At 39.6% G+C, this 20,962-nt stretch overlaps 1 protein-coding gene across 1 annotated transcript in view; it reads left to right on the top strand.

Moving 5' to 3' along the window:
• Positions 1-20,962, top strand: part of DNAI7 (dynein axonemal intermediate chain 7) — a 188,526-nt gene that overhangs the window by 41,774 nt on the left and 125,790 nt on the right. The window contains exon 5 of the mRNA XM_053719083.1: positions 15,414-15,551. Coding sequence (XP_053575058.1) covers positions 15,414-15,551 — 138 coding nt within the window. The remainder of the gene's footprint in view (positions 1-15,413; positions 15,552-20,962) is intronic.

Here is a 20,962-nt window from a genome sequence, read left to right as displayed (position 1 = left end):
ACACATGAGCAGAGACCACATATTATACACACGCACGTAAGAGCAGAGACCACATATTATACACACGCACACATGAGCAGAGACCACATATTATATACACACACACATGAGCAGAGACCACTTATTATACACACACACACATGAGCAGAGACCACATATTATACACACGCACACATGAGCAGAGACCACATATTATACACACGCACACAAGAGCAGAGACCACATATTATACACACGCACACATGAGCAGAGACCACATATTATACACACGCACACATGAGCAGAGACCACATATTATACACACACGCACACATGAGCAGAGACCACATATTATACACACGCACACATGAGCAGAGACCACATATTATACACACGCACACATGAGCAGAGACCACATATTATACACACGCACACAAGAGCAGAGACCACATATTATACACACGCACACAAGAGCAGAGACTACATATTATACACACGCACACATGAGCAGAGACCACATATTACACACACACACACATAAGCAGAGACCACATATTATACACACACATGAGCAGAAACAACATATTATACACACACGCACACATGAGCAGAGACCACATATTATACACACGCACACATGAACAGAGACCACATATTATACACACGCACACATGAGCAGAGACCACATATTATACACACGCACACAAGAGCAGAGACCACATATTATACACACGCACACAAGAGCAGAGACCACATATTATACACACGCACACATGAGCAGAGACCACATATTACACACACGCACACATAAGCAGAGACCACATATTATACACACGCACACATGAGCAGAGACCACATATTATACACACGCACACATGAGCAGAGACCACATATTACACACACGCACACATAAGCAGAGACCACATATTATACACACGCACACATGAGCAGAGACCACATATTATACACATGCACACATGAGCAGAGACCACACACACACACATGAGCAGAGACCACATATTATACACAGACACACAAGCAGAGACCACATATTATACACACACACACATGAGCAGAGACCACATATTATACACACACACACACACACACATGAGCAGAGACCACATATTATACACATGCACACATGAGCAGAGACCACACACACACACATGAGCAGAGACCACATATTATACACAGACACACGAGCAGAGACCACATATTATACACACACACACATGAGCAGAGACCACATATTATACACACACACACACACATGAGCAGAGACCACATATTATACACATGCACACATGAGCAGAGACCACACACACACACATGAGCAGAGACCACATATTATACACAGACACACGAGCAGAGACCACATATTATACACACACACACATGAACTAGGGCAAAGGAGTACAAGAAGCGCAAGAAGCCTTGAATTATTTATTTGTCACAACAAGTAAAAATATTCAACATAAAAACTTACATTCAAGTAAGTAAATTCGTGCACCAAGTATACAACACAGCCGCAGTACAGGACCGGATCCTCAGGCAGATATGTCCAAAACAGATTTCGAAAAGGACCGCCGAACAAAGTCGGCGTCTGACGTCACTATAGGTTCCGGCACCGGAGCGTCCCCCTGCAGGCCTAAGCCTCCTAGACCGCTATTGCTGATGCTGTAACCGGAGCACAGGAGCACTGTATCCCTACGCGTTTCGTCCGGATCCCGGCCGGACTTTTTCAAGGGTTGTTGGATAGTGAAATTAATGGAATGTTCAAACACTGCTATGGGCCATCTATTTATACCAAAGGAGAGGAGCGCCCTCTATCGGTATATTAAACAAATGACATAATGATGGCCAGCATTAGTATAAGGTTGAATACAGGATAAAATACATACACTGATAAATTACATTTAAAATACATGTAAATACAAAATTAATGAAAATACCATAATACAAAATATAATATAAATATAAATACAATATGATACAAACCAATTACATGCAATTCAAAATCTCTAAATCCATTCATAAAAATCAGACACAATAATTTTAAAATTTTAAAATATATGATAAATAAAATTCATGCCCTTTAAATTAATCTATCTACCTAAACTCAATGTTTAAGGTTGAATAACCTATATAGACAGAGATACTATAGAGGTTAGTTAAAGAGGAACTAAAAAATAATAATAAAGAGATAGAGGTGATTGTGGTATGAACCCCTAATACTAAAAGATTAAACCTAACAAGTATATATAGATATATATATATATAGAATATAGAAAGTTAGAATCTCAATAGAGTAAGTTAATAAATTAATTAAAAAAATTACATATAAGCTGCAAGGTCCAGATCAATATTTAAATATATAAAATTGGTAGTCTGGCCCCAAAGGGTTTAAATATTGATCTGGACCTTGCAGCTTATATGTAATTTTTTTAATTAATTTATTAACTTACTCTATTGAGATTCTAACTTTCTATATTCTATATATATATATATCTATATATACTTGTTAGGTTTAATCTTTTAGTATTAGGGGTTCATACCACAATCACCTCTATCTCTTTATTATTATTTTTTAGTTCCTCTTTAACTAACCTCTATAGTATCTCTGTCTATATAGGTTATTCAACCTTAAACATTGAGTTTAGGTAGATAGATTAATTTAAAGGGCATGAATTTTATTTATCATATATTTTAAAATTTTAAAATTATTGTGTCTGATTTTTATGAATGGATTTAGAGATTTTGAATTGCATGTAATTGGTTTGTATCATATTGTATTTATATTTATATTATATTTTGTATTATGGTATTTTCATTAATTTTGTATTTACATGTATTTTAAATGTAATTTATCAGTGTATGTATTTTATCCTGTATTCAACCTTATACTAATGCTGGCCATCATTATGTCATTTGTTTAATATACCGATAGAGGGCGCTCCTCTCCTTTGGTATAAATAGATGGCCCATAGCAGTGTTTGAACATTCCATTAATTTCACTATCCAACAACCCTTGAAAAAGTCCGGCCGGGATCCGGACGAAACGCGTAGGGATACAGTGCTCCTGTGCTCCGGTTACAGCATCAGCAATAGCGGTCTAGGAGGCTTAGGCCTGCAGGGGGACGCTCCGGTGCCGGAACCTATAGTGACGTCAGACGCCGACTTTGTTCGGCGGTCCTTTTCGAAATCTGTTTTGGACATATCTGCCTGAGGATCCGGTCCTGTACTGCGGCTGTGTTGTATACTTGGTGCACGAATTTACTTACTTGAATGTAAGTTTTTATGTTGAATATTTTTACTTGTTGTGACAAATAAATAATTCAAGGCTTCTTGCGCTTCTTGTACTCCTTTGCCCTAGTTCTTCTCTCAACCCTGGTGATTTCAAGAAAGATCACCAAAAAGAAGCGGCATCAACTTGAATTAGCCTACAGACCCAATTGCTTGGAAGTTCCTTTACTCCTGTGAAAAATTTAAATACATTGGGACTTTAGGTTTGAACTCTATGTGTCAATTGTGATTTGTTTTTTATTGTGAAGTTTGTTTATTTGCCTGGTTTGTTTTCTAAGCTAGTTTAATCTGTATATGTTTATATAGGTTTATATATTTCATTTCATTTCCCTGAAGATTATTTCATTTTCCTTAAGATTATTTAATTCAATTTCATTTGATTTTATTCATTGACAGAAGCAGTTTAGGTGGTTTGAAAGTTTTTAGTGTATTAGCGCTGTAACAATAACTGTGTGTCTGTACACACACACATGAGCAGAGACCACATATTATACACACACACACGAGCAGAGACCACATATTATACACACACACACATGAGCAGAGACCACATATTATACACACACACACATAAGCAGAGACCACATATTATACACACACACACATAAGCAGAGACCACATATTATATACACACACACACGAGCAGAGACCACATATTATACACACACACACATGAGCAGAGACCACATATTACACACACACACACGAGCAGAGACCACATATTATACACACACACACATGAGCAGAGACCACATATTATACACACACACACCTGAGCAGAGACCACATATTATACACACACACACATAAGCAGAGACCACATATTATACACACACACACATAAGCAGAGACCACATATTATACACACACACACATGAGCAGAGACCACATATTATACACACACACACATAAGCAGAGACCACATATTATACACACACACACATAAGCAGAGACCACATATTATACACACACACACATAAGCAGAGACCACATATTATACACACACACACGAGCAGAGACCACATATTATACACACACACATAAGCAGAGACCACATATTATACACACACACACATGAGCAGAGACCACATATTATACACACACACACACATGAGCAGAGACCACATATTATACACACACACACATGAGCAGAGACCACATATTACACACACACACACACGAGCAGAGACCACATATTATACACACACACACATGAGCAGAGACCACATATTATACACACACACACATGAGCAGAGACCACATATTATACACACACACACATGAGCAGAGACCACATATTATACACACACACACATGAGCAGAGACCACATATTATACACACACACACAAGCAGAGACCACATATTATACACACACACACATGAGCAGAGACCACATATTATACACACACACACATGAGCAGAGACCACATATTATACATACACACACATAAGCAGAGACCACATATTATACACACACACACATAAGCAGAGACCACATATTATACACACACACACATGAGCAGAGACCACATATTATACACACACACACATAAGCAGAGACCACATATTATACACACACACACATAAGCAGAGACCACATATTATACACACACACACATGAGCAGAGACCACATATTACACACACACACACGAGCAGAGACCACATATTATACACACACACACATGAGCAGAGACCACATATTATACACACACACACATGAGCAGAGACCACATATTATACACACACACACATGAGCAGAGACCACATATTACACACACACACACACGAGCAGAGACCACATATTATACACACACACACATGAGCAGAGACCACATATTATACACACACACACATGAGCAGAGACCACATATTATACACACACGCACATAAGCAGAGACCACATATTATACACACACACATAAGCAGAGACCACATATTATACACACACACATAAGCAGAGACCACATTTTATACACACACATAAGCAGAGACCACATATTATACACACACGCACACATGAGCAGAGACCACATATTATACACACACGCACACATGAGCAGAGACCACATATTATACACACGCACACATGAGCAGATGCACTACTGGGAGCTAGCTGAACACATCTGTAAGTCAATGACAAGAGGTATATATGTGCAACCACCAATCAGCAGCTAGCTCCCGGTTCCTGAACCTAGCCAGGTATGTTTCTCAACAAAGGCTACCATGAGAATGAAACAAATTTGATAACAGAAGTAAATTGCTGATTAATAAGTCTACAATTGCATGTACTATTTGAATCATGAACGTTTAATTTTAAATTTACTCTTCCTTTAAACTCATGTTTTAATATTTATTATTACTGCTGTTTTCCAAATGACCAGTATTTATCACACACGCTAATTTATAGTTTTTATTAGTAGGATAATAATCAATAGGGTCAAAGGAACTTAGATTTTCACTTCTTGTTCAAACAAATTTGCCAGAAAACTTGGGAACCATTGGTAGGATATATTTATAATTAAACATGTATTTAATTTATCTTTGAATAAATCAAATAAATACAAAGTGACGTACAGGGGGTTAACCAACCCTGCAACAATCACCATTTTGTCCCAGAAGGGGTTAACCAACCCTTTCCACCTTAACTAGTTTGTCATAGTCTAGCCACTCCAGGCAAGCCTGTGACTTAGTTCAGTGGGTTCAAGGGTTAACAAACACTCTGAAAAATGCCCCAACTCCCCTTTAATGCCACCCAAACAAAACTATAGCTGCTGCCTCTACATTAAGATTGTTATATGGGAAATCCTAAGGAATAACCCAAACTAACAGATTAAAAATCATAAACACAATTTGGGAAAACTCAATCTATAAAAACACAGTACTGTTATTAGACAAAGGTAAAACTTAATAAAGGAATATTTATTATGAAGAAAAAGTGTCACAGTGCATTTTATATAAAAAATGGAATTAACAAAACACAAATACACACAAAGCAACAGTTTAAATTAAAAAAAGGATTAAAACAGCAGAACCTTATACTGTACTGGCTTAGATCTCTGCATGGCAAGTAAAGAAGGCTACTTACGCTGTTGTCCGCAGCCTCTCAATTTGAATGATTTTTTTTCACTAATAAATACTTTTTTTCCTGAGGTCAGGCTTCTGACCAGGCCCCTTTCAGAATGGGCAAGGTAGGTAGACACCCCTTTCGTATGACAGACCGTAAACCAAATTGTAAGCCCTGGCTGAAGTTATAGGATACCATATAATTTTAGTTATGTTTATACAGTACACATAAACTTATAAGCAATCCAATTGTGACATAATGATGATTATTTTGATACCAAACATGACATGTATGTATTAGTTGGTCACCCTGTAACATAAAAGTGATTAAAACATGTTTTAAGATATCCTAGAGTGTCACCTCTAATTGACCTAAGGTTCTTATCTTGATAGAGCACACTGTCTTCTGTCACTCTGTATTGTCAGCTTTAGCCCATATACTGACTTGAGGCACCAGGTGTCGGGATGTATGTAATAAAATTCACTCTAGCGATAGGTAAAAACTATTTAAGACTGGAGGTCTGATATTTAAAGGCGCATAAAACCCAAAATCTATATTTAAGACAGAGAATGCAATTTTAAACACCTTTCCAATTTACTTCTATTAACAATTTTCTTAGTTTTCTTGTTATCCTTTGTAGCAAAGCAGGGAGGTAAATTCAGGAGTTTGCACGTCTGCAGCACTATGTGGCAGCAGTTTTGCAACAATGTTATACATTAGCAAGAACACTAGATGGCAGCACAATTTCCTGTCACGTAGAGCCCCAGACATGTGCATGCTACCTATCTAGGTATCTCTTCAACAAAGGATAACAAGAAAACAAAGCAAATGTTATAATAGAAGTACATTGGAAACATTTGCCTAGATTACGAGTCTTGCGTTAGCCTTAAAAAGCAGTGTTGAGAGGTCCCAACGCTGCTTTTTAATGCCCGCTGGTATTACGAGTCTGGCAGGTACAGGTGTACCGCTCACTTTTTTTTCATGACTCGAGCATACCGCAAATCCCCTTACGTCAATTGCGTATCCTATCTTTTCAATGGGATTTGCCTAACGCTGGTATTACGAGTCTTGGAACAAGTGAGCGGTACACCCTCTCCTGTCAAGACTCCTACCGCTTTTAAAAGTCAGTAGTTAAGAGTTTTATTGGCTAATGCCGTAGCATAAAACTCTTAACTAAAGTGCTAAAAAGTACACTAACACCCATAAACTACCTATTAACCCCTAAACCGAGGCACAACCCCACATCGCAAACACTAAAATACAATTTTTAACCTCTAATCTGCCGACCGGACATCGCCGCCACTTTAATAAATATATTAACCCCTAAACTGCCGCACTACCGCCTTGCAAACACTAGTTAAATTTTATTAACCCCTAATCTGCCGTCCCTAACATACCTACATTTATTAACCCCTAATCTGCCGCCCCCAACGTCGACATTACTATATTAAATGTATTAACCCCTAAACCTAAGTCTAACCCTAACAACCCCCTAACTTCAATATCATTTAAATACATCTAAATAAATGTATTAGTATTAACTAAATAATTCCTATTTAAAAATAAATACTTACCTATAAAATAAACCCTAAGCTAGCTACAATATGACTAATAATTACATTGTAGCTAGTTTAGGATTTAATTATAGTGTAGTGTTAGGTGTAATTGTAACTTAGGTTAGGGTTTATTTTACAGGTAAATTTGTACATAACACTACACTATAATTAAATTAATTACCTAAACTAACTACAATTAAATACAATTAAATTAAGTAAACTAAAGTACGAAAACAAACAAACACTAAATTACAAAAAATAATAAAATAATTACAAGAATTTTAAACTAATTACACCTAATCTAATCCCCCTAATAAAATAAAAAAGCCCCCCAAAATAAAAAAAAATCCCTACCCTATACTAAATTACAAATAACCCTTAAAAGGGCCTTTTGAGGGGCATTGCCCCAAAGTAATCAGCTCTTTTACCTGTAAAAAAAAATACCCACCACCCACACACCCTTCCCTACTCTAAAACTCACCCTATCCCCCCTTAATAAAACCTCTCTTGAAGATCACCCTAACTTGAGGCGTCTTCACCCAACCGGGCAGAAGTGATCCTCCAGAGGGGCAGAAGTCTTCATCGGATCCGGGCAGAAGAGGACCTCCAGACGGGCAGAAGTCTTCATCCAGGCAGCATCTTCTATCTTCATCCATGCGGAGCGGGTCCATCTTCAAGCCAGCCGACATGGAGCATCCTCTTCCAATGACATCCCACTGAAGAATGAAGGTTCCTTTAAATGACGCCATCCAAGATGGCGTCCCTTGAATTCCGATTGGCTGATAGGATTCTAATCAGACAATAGGATTGAGCTCACATTCTATTGGCTGTTCCAATCAGCCAATAGAATGCAAGCTCAATCCTATTGTCTGATTGCATCAGCCAATAGGATTTTTCCTACCTTAATTCCGATTGGCTGATAGAATCCTATCAGCCAATCGGAATTCAAGGGACGCCATCTTGGATGACGTCATTTAAAGGAACCTTCATTATTCAGTTAGATGTCGTTGGAAGAGGATGCTCTGCATCTGCTGGCTTGAAGATGGACCCGCTCTGCTCCGGATGGATGAAGATAGAAGATGCTGCCTGGATGAAGACTTCTGCCAATAGGATTGAGCTCACATTCTATTGGCTGTTCCAATCAGCCAATAGAATGCAAGCTCAATCCTATTGGCTGATTGCATCAGCCAATAGGATTTTTCCTACCTTAATTCCGATTGGCTGATAGAATCCTATCAGCGAATCGGAATTCAAGGGACGCCATCTTGGATGACGTCATTTAAAGGAACCTTCATTCTTCAGTTGGATGTCGTTGGAAGAGGATGCTCTGCATCGGCTGGCTTGAAGATGGACCCGCTCTGCTCCGGATGGATGAAGATAGAAGATGCTGCCTGGATGAAGACTTCTGCCAATAGGATTGAGCTCACATTCTATTGGCTGTTCCAATCAGCCAATAGAATGCAAGCTCAATCCTATTGGCTGATTGCATCAGCCAATAGGATTTTTCATATTTTAATTCCGATTGGCTGATAGAATCCATAATTTAGTATAGGGTAGGGATTTTTTTTTATTTTGGGGGGCTTTTTATTTTATTAGGGGTATTAGAGTAGGTGTAATTAGTTTAAAATTGTTGTAATTATTTATTTTTTTTGCAATTTAGTGTTTTTTTCCGTACTTTAGTTTATTTAATTTAATTGTAGTTAATTTAGGTAATTAAGGCCTAGATTTGGAGTTTGGCGGTAGCCGTGAAAACCAGCGTTAGAGGCTCCTAACGCTGGTTTTAGGCTACCTCCGGTATTTGGAGTCACTCAAAAAAGGGTCTAACGCTCACTTTTCAGCTGCGACTTTTCCATACCGCAGATCCCCTTACGTCAATTGCGTATCCTATCTTTTCAATGGGATCTTTCTAACTCCGGTATTTAGAGTCGTGTCTGAAGTGAGCGTTAGAATTCTAACGACAAAACTTCAGCCGCAGAAAAAAGTCAGTAGTTAAGAGCTTTCTGGGCTAACGCCGGTTCATAAAGCTCTTAACTACTGTACTCTAAAGTACACTAACACCCATAAACTACCTATGTACCCCTAAACCGAGGTCCCCCCACATCGCCGCCACTCGATTAAATTTTTTTAACCCCTAATCTGCCGACCGCCACCTACGTTATACTTATGTACCCCTAATCTGCTGCCCCTAACACTGCCGACCCCTGTATTATATTTATTAACCCCTAACCTGCCCCCCACAACGTCGCCGCCAGCTACCTACAATAATTAACCCCTAATCTGCCGACCGCAATGCGCCGCCACCTACATTATAGCTATGTACCCCTAATCTGCTGCCCCTAACACCGCCGACCCCTATATTATATTTATTAACCCCTAATCTGCCCCCCTCAACGTCGCCTCCACCTGCCTACACTTATTAACCCCTAATCTGCCGAGCGGACCGCACCGCTACTATAATAAAGTTATTAACCCCTAATCCGGCTTACTAACCCTATAATAAATAGTATTAACCCCTAATCTGCCCTCCCTAACATCGCCGACACCTAACTTCAATTATTAACCCCTAATCTGCCGACCGGAACTCACCGCTATTCTAAAAAATGTATTAACCCCTAAAGCTAAGTCTAACCCTAACACTAACACCCCCCTAAGTTAAATATAATTTTAATTTAACGAAATTAATTAACTCTTATTAAATAAATTTATTCCTATTTAAAGCTAAATACTTACCTGTAAAATAAATCCTAATATAGCTACAATATAAATTATAATTACATTGTAGCTATTTTAGGATTAATATTTATTTTACAGGCAACTTTGTAATTATTTTAACCAGGTACAATAGCTATTAAATAGTTAAGAACTATTTAATAGCTACCTAGTTAAAATAATTACAAAATTACCTGTAAAATAAATCCTAACCAAAGTTACAATTAAACCTAACACTATACTATTATTAAATTAATTAAATAAAATACCTACAATTACCTACAATTAAACCTAACACTACACTATCAATACATTAATTAAATACAATATCTACAAATAACTACAATGAAATAAACTAACTAAAGTACAAAAAATAAAAAAGAACTAAGTTACAAAAAATAAAAAAATATTTACAAACATAAGAAAAATATTACAACAATTTTAAACTAATTACACCTACTCTAAGCCCCCTAATAAAATAACAAAGCCCCCCAAAATAAAAAAATGCCCTTCCCTATTCTAAATGACTAAAGTTCAAAGCTCTTTTACCTTACCAGCCCTGAACAGGGCCCTTTGCGGGGCATGCCCCAAGAAGTTCAGCTCTTTTGCCTGTAAAAAAAAACATACAATACCCCCCCCCAACATTACAACCCACCACCCACATACCCCTAATCTAACCCAAACCCCCCTTAAATAAACCTAACACTAAGCCCCTGAAGATCTTCCTACCTTGTCTTCACCATACCAGGTTCACCGATCGGTCCAGAAGAGCTCCTCCGATGTCCTGATCCAAGCCCAAGCGGGGGGCTGAAGATGTCCATGATCCGGTAGAAGTCTTCATCCAAGCGGGGCAGAAGAGGTCTTCCATCCGATTGAAATCTTCATCCAGGCGGCATATTCTATCGACATCCATCTGGAGCGGAGCGGTAGCATCCTGAAGACCTCCGACGCGGAACATCCATCCTGGCCGACGAATGACGGTTCCTTTAAATGACGTCATCCAAGATGGCGTCCCTCGAATTCCGATTGGCTGATAGGATTCTATCAGCCAATCGGAATTAAGGTAGGAATATTCTGATTGGCTGATGGAATCAGCCAATCAGAATCAAGTTCAATCCGATTGGCTGATCCAATCAGCCAATCAGATTGAGCTCGCATTCTATTGGCTATTCCGATCAGCCAATCGGAATTCGAGGGACGCCATCTTGGATGACGTCATTTAAAGGAACCGTCATTCGTCGTTCAGTCGTCGGCCAGGATGGATGTTCCGCGTCGGAGGTCTTCAGGATGCTGCTGCTCCGCTCCAGATGGATGTCGATAGAAGATACCGCCTGGATGAAGACTTCAATCGGATGGAAGACCTCTTCTGCCCCGCTTGGATGAAGACTTCAATCGGATGGAAGACCTCTTCTGCCCCGCTTGGATGAAGACTTCTACCGGATCATGGACATCTTCAGCCCCCCGTTTGGGCTTGGATCAGGACATCGGAGGAGCTCTTCTGGACCGATCGGTGAACCTGGTATGGTGAAGACAAGGTAGGAAGATCTTCAGGGGCTTAGTGTTAGGTTTATTTAAGGGGGTTTGGGTTAGATTAGGGGTATGTGGGTGGTGGGTTGTAATGTTGGGGGGGTATTGTATGTTTTTTTTTACAGGCAAAAGAGCTGAACTTCTTGGGGCATGCCCCGCAAAGGGCCCTGTTCAGGGCTGGTAAGGTAAAAGAGCTTTGAACTTTAGTAATTTAGAATAGGGTAGGGCATTTTTTATTTTGGGGGGCTTTGTTATTTTATTAGGGGGCTTAGAGTAGGTGTAATTAGTTTAAAATTGTTGAAATATTTTTCTTATGTTTGTAAATATTTTTTTATTTTTTGTAACTTAGTTCTTTTTTATTTTTTGTACTTTAGTTAGTTTATTTCATTGTAGTTATTTGTAGATATTGTATTTAATTAATGTATTGATAGTGTAGTGTTAGGTTTAATTGTAGGTAATTGTAGGTATTTTATTTAATTAATTTAATGATAGTATAGTGTTAGGTTTAATTGTAACTTAGGTTAGGATTTATTTTACAGGTAATTTTGTAATTATTTTAACTAGGTAACTATTAAATAGTTCTTAACTATTTAATAGCTATTGTACCTGGTTAAAATAATTACAAAGTTGCCTGTAAAATAAATATTAATCCTAAAATAGCTACAATGTAATTATAATTTTATATTGTAGCTATATTAGGATTTATTTTACAGGTAAGTATTTAGCTTTAAATAGGAATAATTTATTTAATAAGAGTTAATTAATTTCGTTAGATTAAAATTATATTTAATTTAGGGGGGTGTTAGTGTTAGGGTTAGACTTAGCTTTAGGGGTTAATACATTTATTAGAATAGCGGTGAACTCCGGTCGGCAGATTAGGGGTTAATAATTGAAGTTAGGTGTCGGCGATGTTAGGGAGGGCAGATTAGGGGTTAATACTATTTATTATAGGGTTAGTGAGGCGGATTAGGGGTTAATAACTTCATTATAGTAGCGGTGCGGTCCGCTCGGCAGATTAGGGGTTAATAAGTTTAGGTAGGTGGGGGCGACGTTGTGGGGGGCAGATTAGGGGTTAATAAATATAATATAGGGGTCGGCGGTGTTAGGGGCAGCAGATTAGGGGTACATAAGGATAATGTAAGTAGCGGCGGTGTACGGAGCGGCAGATTAGGGGTTAAAAATAATATGCAGGGGTCAGCGATAGCGGGGACGGCAGATTAGGGGTTAATAAGTGTAAGGTTAGGGGTGTTTAGACTCGGGGTACATGTTAGGGTGTTAGGTGCAGACGTAGGAAGTGTTTCCCCATAGCAAACAATGGGGCTGCGTTAGGAGCTGAACGCGTTTTTTTTGCAGGTGTTAGGTTTTTTTTCAGCTCAAACTGCCCCATTGTTTTCTATGGGGGAATCGTGCACGAGCACGTTTTTGAGGCTGGCCGCGTCCATAAGCAACTCTGGTATCGAGAGTTGGAGTGGCGTTAAAAATGCTCTACCCTCCTTTTTTGGAGCCTAACGCTGACATTATATGGACTCTCAATACCAGAGTTATTTTACAGGTGCGGCCAGAAAAAAGCCGGCGTTAGCTACACGGGTCGTTACCGACAAAACTCTAAATCTAGCCGTAATTTAATTATAGTGTAGAGTTAGGTGTAATTGTAACTTAGGTTAGGTTTATTTTACAGGTAAATTTGTACTTATTTTAACTAGGTAGTTATTAAATAGTTAATAACTATTTAATAACTATTGTACCTAGTTAAAATAAATACAAAGTTGCCTGTAAAATAAAAATAAACCCTAAGATAGCTACAATTTAACTTTTAGTTATATTGTAGCTATCTTAGGGTTTATTTTACAGGTAAGTATTTAGTTTTAAATAGGAATAATTTATTTAATTGTAGTAATTTTATTTAGATTATTTAAATTTATATTTAAGTTAGGGGGGGTTAGGGTTAGACTTAGGTTTAGGGGTTAATATATTTATAATAGTGGTGGCGACGTTGGGGGCGGCAGATTAGGGGTTAATAAGTGTAGGTAGGTGGCGGCGACATTGGGGGCGGCAGATTAGGGCTTAATAAATATAATGTAGGGTTCGGCGATGTTGGGGGCAGCAGATTAGGGGTTCATAAGTATAATGTAGGTGGCGGCGGTGTCCGGAGCGGCAGATTAGGGGTTAATAATATAATGTAGGTGGCGACAATGTCGGGGACGGCAGATTAGGGGTTAATAAGTGTAAGATTAGGGGTGTTTAGACTCGGGGTTCATGTTAGGGTGTTAGGTGTAGACATAAAATGTATTTCCCTATAGGAATCAATGGGGCTGCGTTAGGAGCTGAACGCTGCTTTTTTGCAGCCGATTCTGCCCCATTGATTCCTATGGGGAAAAATCGTGCACGAGCACGTTTAGCCAGCTCACCTCTACCGTAAACAGCGCTGGTATTGAGGTGAGATGTGGAGCTAAATTTTGCTCTCCGCTCACTTTTCTGCGGCTAACGCTGGGTTTGTAAAAGCCTGTAATACCAGCATTGTTTGTAGGTGAGTGGTGAGCTGAAACTTACCAACAAAAACTTGTAATCTAGCCGATTATTCTTTAAGTATATAACCTACATTTAGTGATGAGCTGAGTTGTTTATGTGAATATTTAATGTGAAAAGATTTTTGTTAAAAAGGGTCTGGAAGTCAAAATTAAACTTTCTTATGTCCGACAGAGCATGTGGTTTTAAAAAAAGGTTTCCAATTTATTTCTATTATCACATTTATTTTGTTCTTTTGGTATTCTTTATTGAAGAGCATATCATGCACATGTCTATATGGAAGCAGGTTTACAAGAATGCAAAGTACACCATGCTCTCATGGAAGGGAGCAAAGTTTTAACAAAGGATGCAAAGAGAAAGAGGTCACTGATTATATTTTTAAAACGGTACGCTCCCTCAGAACCATGACATTTTAATTTTAGCTTTTATGTCCCTTTAAAGGCAGATAAAATCCAAATTCATACAATTTAAAAAAATGTTCTCCTGGTATTCTATGTTGAAGAGCATACGTAGGTAGGTAAGTGTGCATGTGTCTGAAGCTTTTAGAGTGCAAATACTGCTGCCACCTAGTGCTCATAAGTGGTATAACATTGTTAAAAGCATTGTAAAACTGCTGCCTATGTGCACCCTACCTACCACTGTGTGTTCTTCAATAAAGGATAGCAAGAGAACGCAGTAAGTTGGATAACCGAAGTAAATTGAATGCTGTATTTAACGTGCTTCTGCCTGGTATTTTGGTTACAGTGGGACCGTTACATGTTGTGCGATGGGAATCCAGACCCAACCGTAGCACAGGAGATAAACACCTTCCTAAGCCTATGGGAACAGGGAGACCACGAGGATATACAGTCTGTAATCAGTAAAGGTACCCTGGTGCTAGATGTGAGTATAACAATCTGTATTATCAGCTTTTAGCAGAGTTTCCTCCACATTCATTTTGCTTATTTTTATTTTCTTATCAAACCTATTTTGCAACATTTTTTCTTGTTTATGCTTCTTTCATCTTCATTCTCTATCCTCTTGTTTGTTCACCTCTGCGGAATAAGCAGCATCAGACATCCCCTGGTCTAATAAATAGCATTACAGTGTAATCCGATGAAATGGCTTAGTTGCATGGCTGAGTGCTGTATCCGTGGGGCACGTGTTCAAATCTCAACAACACTAGCTCAGCCTTTTATCCTTCTGAGACCAATAAACTGAGTACTGAGATTATAAAGTTACATATGGCCAATTATCCGCTAAAACCTTAGGTCTGTGCCTTGGGGAAGAAATAGCTATTAAATAACATGATTATTGTTTATAAATTCTATGCTTTTTTATTGTTGTTTTGTATATGGAACAAGTGCAGTCAGTGCTTTCCAATATGGATTTATCCGCAGGCTTCAATGACAAGAGACATGCATGTGGTGCCACCAATCATCAGCTAGCTCCCAGCTCATGAGCATACCTAGGTATGCTTTTCAAACCAGAGGCAGAACTTTTTTTCACTTTCTGCAATGAGATTTTTTTTTGTGAAAAATTTCTGCCGGTCATTTTTAATTAAATTACATTTTAAATTAGGCAGTTACACTAAAGCACCAGCTCAATTGCAATGTGTTGGGTAACTGGAGAATAAAGACATGTTTAAAGTTTTATAATATAGTGCAGTAGTTTGAAAATTGCTTTGCAAATTAGCTGCAGACAAAAAAATCTTGGTGTAACATAGAAATAAAAAGGTGCACTACTCATAAGAATGTCTTATATTCAGAAAGCAGACTGGGGTTGAAAACCTCTCTGAGAGCCAGTCAACAATAAATGCATTACTGCTTTGCAGCGCTACTCGATATTTGCTGTTCACTACAAACAACACTTTGCTCTAGATGCACTTTGCTTTGAGTTGAGGAAAACTTACACAGTGCAGCCAGAGCACAGCTCAGTAAAGTTAAAGCGCTAACACTTGCATGTGTCCTGTTCTTTCTGCAGACATGCTGCATTTTTTGAGATGGCATCTGAGATCACAGCGTGTTCTGCCTCAGGGCTTTTCAACAAAAGATATCAAGAGAACAACACAAATTAGATAATAGAAGAAAACTGGAAATGTTTTTAAAATGTTATGCTCTGGCTGACTCATGAAGGAAAAAGTTGGGCTTCATGTCCCTTTAATATTTATCTTCTGAGTATTACTATGGTGCACACTACAGTAATCATGATGGATAAAGTAGATGCATAAAGACATTTTAGCACCTGCACTGACTCCTCCCACACCCTTTCCTGATTCAGTCAGGTTAAGCTTTCACCCCCATTAATCTGTTGCTTTTATCACAAGCTTTTCAAATGCATTTGGGATCTCAGATACCCCCCTATACTTCATATAGGGACAATTTAATTGCGGGATTCCAATACTTCAAAAAGCACTTTTCTTTTAAAAGATACAATGAGTCCACGGATTTCATCCTTACTTGTGGAATATCGCCTCCTGGTCAGCAGGAGGAGGCAAAGAGCACCACAGCAGAGCTGTATATATAGCTCCTCCCTTACCTCCCACCCCAGTCACTCTCTTTGCCTGTGTTAGTGATAGGAAGAGGCAAAGTGAGCTGTTAGTTTAGATTCTTCAATCATGAGTTTATTATTTTTAAAATGGTACCAGTGAGTGCTATTTTACTATAGGGTGTAGCCGTATTCCTTGTCAGCTTCTAGAGTAGAGCTACAGGTGGCTTTAGAGCAATGGGAACTGGTGGGACTAAACTCTCACTGCGCATCCCATATTAGTGCTGCCCTTCGTATGCTGATGGTCTCAGCAGATATTAACTAAGGCCCTTTAGTCTCCACAGAGCTGCAGGAGGGAGAAGACCTCTTGATCCTGTGGGACTTCTCATGCTGGTGCTCAGCACAGAGGTAAGTGCAGTCTTTAACTTTCTGGGATACTGACTACCTCAGAATGGACTGTGTACTTGTGATCTGTTGGGGAACAAGAGCTCTCTGGAAGTGGGGCTGGTTTCTGTAACAGTGTGAGTGAGTTTTCATGGGAATGTCAACCGACACAAAGTGTTTACATTATGGAGCTAATATATTTATTTGGCCTAATGTATTTAAAGGATGGGGCTTGTATAAGTCACTGCTATAGTGTGCTTATAAGTTTTGACGCTGGGAGTGTGTTACCGTAGTCTTGCTATAAGACTCCGGTTTACGGCTGTGTTTTGTTTTTTGTGATCCGGTCTTTCTGAGAGAAGGAGCGGCTGTTTGTTAGAGAAGCGGCTTTTCGATGGCCGATGCGACGCCCACGATGGGCGGGACTTTCTTTGGCGCGCTTGACTTTCGTATTGCTGCACAAATTATCATTGCAGAAGTCCCGGCTGCTAAGGATCACTCTACGTATAATGCCACGACCGCATGGTTGAAAGTGAAACAAGCGGTCTTGGGCGTTTGTGAACTACATTCCGGGTTAAATTTCTCAGTGTGGTCGGAGGACCATGGGGGCAGGTAGGCGCCTCAGCAGAGCTGTTGAGGCGAGGTGCTAGGCTATATTTCATCCTAAATAAAAGCCTATTCTTTAAAGAGTCTTATATCGTTAACTTTTTCAGTGTCACTGACATATGTTAATACTTGTTTATTTTTAAAGGCACAGTATCTGGTCAGGTTTAAAATATTCTGACAGATTTTTAGTCTGTGCTGCTATTTCTATATTGGTTGGCTATAAATAGCCTATACTTTAAAGACCAAATTGCTTCTTGCTTTCTATTGTCATGGATTCAGATGATATCCAGACTGTAGTGTGTTCTATGTGTTTGGATGCCACTGTGGAACCTCCTGCTCTTTTTTGTCCCTCATGTATTGAGAGGGCCTTACATTTTAGAGACAAAATTGTTTTTTACAAATCTTTGCCTAAGGCGAATGCTTCTCAAGAGTCTACAGATGAGATGCAGAGTATGCCGCAGCTTTCTCCCCAAGCGTCACAGCCCTTAACGCCCGCTCAAGCGGAACCTTGTTTTTCACCAGTTTCTGCAGCTTTTACATTAAAAGACATAGCTGCAGTGATGTCCTCTACACTTTCTGATGCGTTAGCTAATTTTCCCTTTTTGCACGGCAAGCGTTAAAGACAGGACAACTATGTAGTAAATTCAGCCTCTGAATGATGGCGATTACGGACGTACCCTCCCGGGGTTCTGAGTTGGAGGGCACTGAGCTACTCTCCGAAGGTGAACTTTCTGAATCAGGGAGTGCTTTACCTCTGACTGATTCTGATGTAGTTTCTTTCAGGTTTAAGCTTGAGCACCTCCGTTTATTGCTGAGGGAGGTGTTGGTTACTCTGGATGATTGTGACTCAATAGTGGTCCCTCCGGAGAAATTGAGTAAGTTGGACAGATACTTGGAGGTTCCATCTTATTCGGATGTCTTTCTAGCCCCGAAGAGGACTTCAGAGATTATTGCAAAAGAATGGGAGAGACCAGGTATTCCCTTCTCTCCTTCTCCAGTTTTTTTAAAAAAAATGTACCCTATAGCCGACGCTATTAGAGATTCTTGGAAGACGGTCCCTAAAGTTGAGGGTGCTGTTTCTACTATGGCCAAGCGTACTACTATTCCTATTGAGGATAGTTGTGCTTTTAAGGACCCTATGGATAAGAAGTTGGAGGGTCTCCTTAAGAAGATTTACGTTCACTAGGGATTCCTGTTGCAACTGGCCGCTTGCATTGTTACAGTTACCAGTGCGGCCGCTTATTGGTTTGATGCTCTGGAAGAGTCTCTTAAGACAGAGACTCCTTTGGAAGAGATACAGGATCGGATTAAAGCTCTTAAGTTAGCTAATTTGTTTATTACGGATGCTTCTCTGCAGATTACTAAATTGGCGGCTAAGAGTTTGGGCTTTGCCATCTTAGCACACAGGACTTTATGGATGAAGTCTTGGTCTGCGGATGTGTCATCCAAGTCTAAGCTTTTGGCTATTCCTTACAAGGGGAAGACCCTGTTCGGGCCTGACTTGAAGGAGATTATTTCTGACATTGCGGGAGGTTAGGGTCATCTCCTCCCTCAGGATAAAAAGTCCAAACAGAGAGGTCGACAGAGCAATTTTCGTTCCTTTCAAAATTTCAAGGGAGTTCCCTCTTTCTCTTCCGCTAAACAGGAAGGGAACTATTCCCAAACTAAGTCCACTTGGAGATCCAACCAGTCTTGGAACAAGGGTAAACAATCCAAGAAGGCTGCTGCTGCTACCAAGTCAGCATGAAGGGTCGGCCCCCGATCCTGGACCGGATCTAGTAGGGGGCAGACTCTCTCTCTTTGTCCAGGCTTGGATAAGAGATGTTCAGGATCCCTGGACACTAGAAATTGTGTCTCAGGGGTATCAGTTGGAGTTCAGAAATTCCTCAACCAGAGGAAGGTTCCTTCTTTCTCGATTATCTGCAGACCAGATAAAAAGAGGCGTTCTTACGTTGTGTAGGAGACCTCCCCTCCATGGGAGTGATATGTCCTGTTCCGGTACTGGAACAGGGACAGGGATTTTATTCAAATCTGTTGTAGTTCCCAAAAAGGAGGGAACGTTCCATCCTATTTTAGACCTCAAAAGTCTGAACAAGTTTCTCGGAGTTCCATCCTTCAAGATGGAAACTATTCGTACCATTCTTCCATTGATCCAGGAGGGTCAATTTATGACTACCGTGGATCTAAAGGATGCATATCTTCATGTTCCTATCCACAGAGATCATCACAAGTTCCTGAGGTTTGCCTTTCTGGACAAACATTTTCAGTTCGTGGCTCTTCCTTTCGGTCTGGCCACGGCACCCAGGATTTTCACAAAAGTTCTGGGGTCTCTGCTGGCGGTTCTAAGACCACGGGGCATTGCAGTGATGCCTTATCTGGACGATATTCTGATCCAGGCGTCGTCTTATCAGTTAGCAAAGTCTCATACCGACATTGTTCTATCCTTCCTGAGGACTCACGGGTGGAAGGTGAATCTGGAAAAGAGTTCACTAGTTCCACAGACAAGGGTTCCTTTCTTGGGAACTCTAATCAACTCTCTATCCATGAAAATCTTTTTGACGGAGGTAAGAAAGTTAAAGATTCTGAATACATGCCGAGCCCTTCAGACCAATCCTCGGCCGTCAGTGGCTCAGTGCATGGAGGTAATTGGATTGATGGTAGCAGCAATGGACATCATTCCGTTTGCTCGTTTTCATCTCAGACCTCTGCAACTGAGCATGCTCAGTCAGTGGAATGGGGATTATACAAATTTATCTCCTCAAATACATCTAGATCAGGAGACAAGGGACTCTCTTCTATGGTGGTTGTCGCTGGATCATCTATCCCAGGGGACATGTTTC

Source organism: Bombina bombina, chromosome 6, assembly GCF_027579735.1.
Source record: "Bombina bombina isolate aBomBom1 chromosome 6, aBomBom1.pri, whole genome shotgun sequence".
NCBI lineage: Eukaryota > Metazoa > Chordata > Amphibia > Anura > Bombinatoridae > Bombina > Bombina bombina.
The sequence above is the reverse complement of the archived record's forward strand: the minus strand, read 5'-3'. Positions and strand labels throughout refer to the sequence as shown.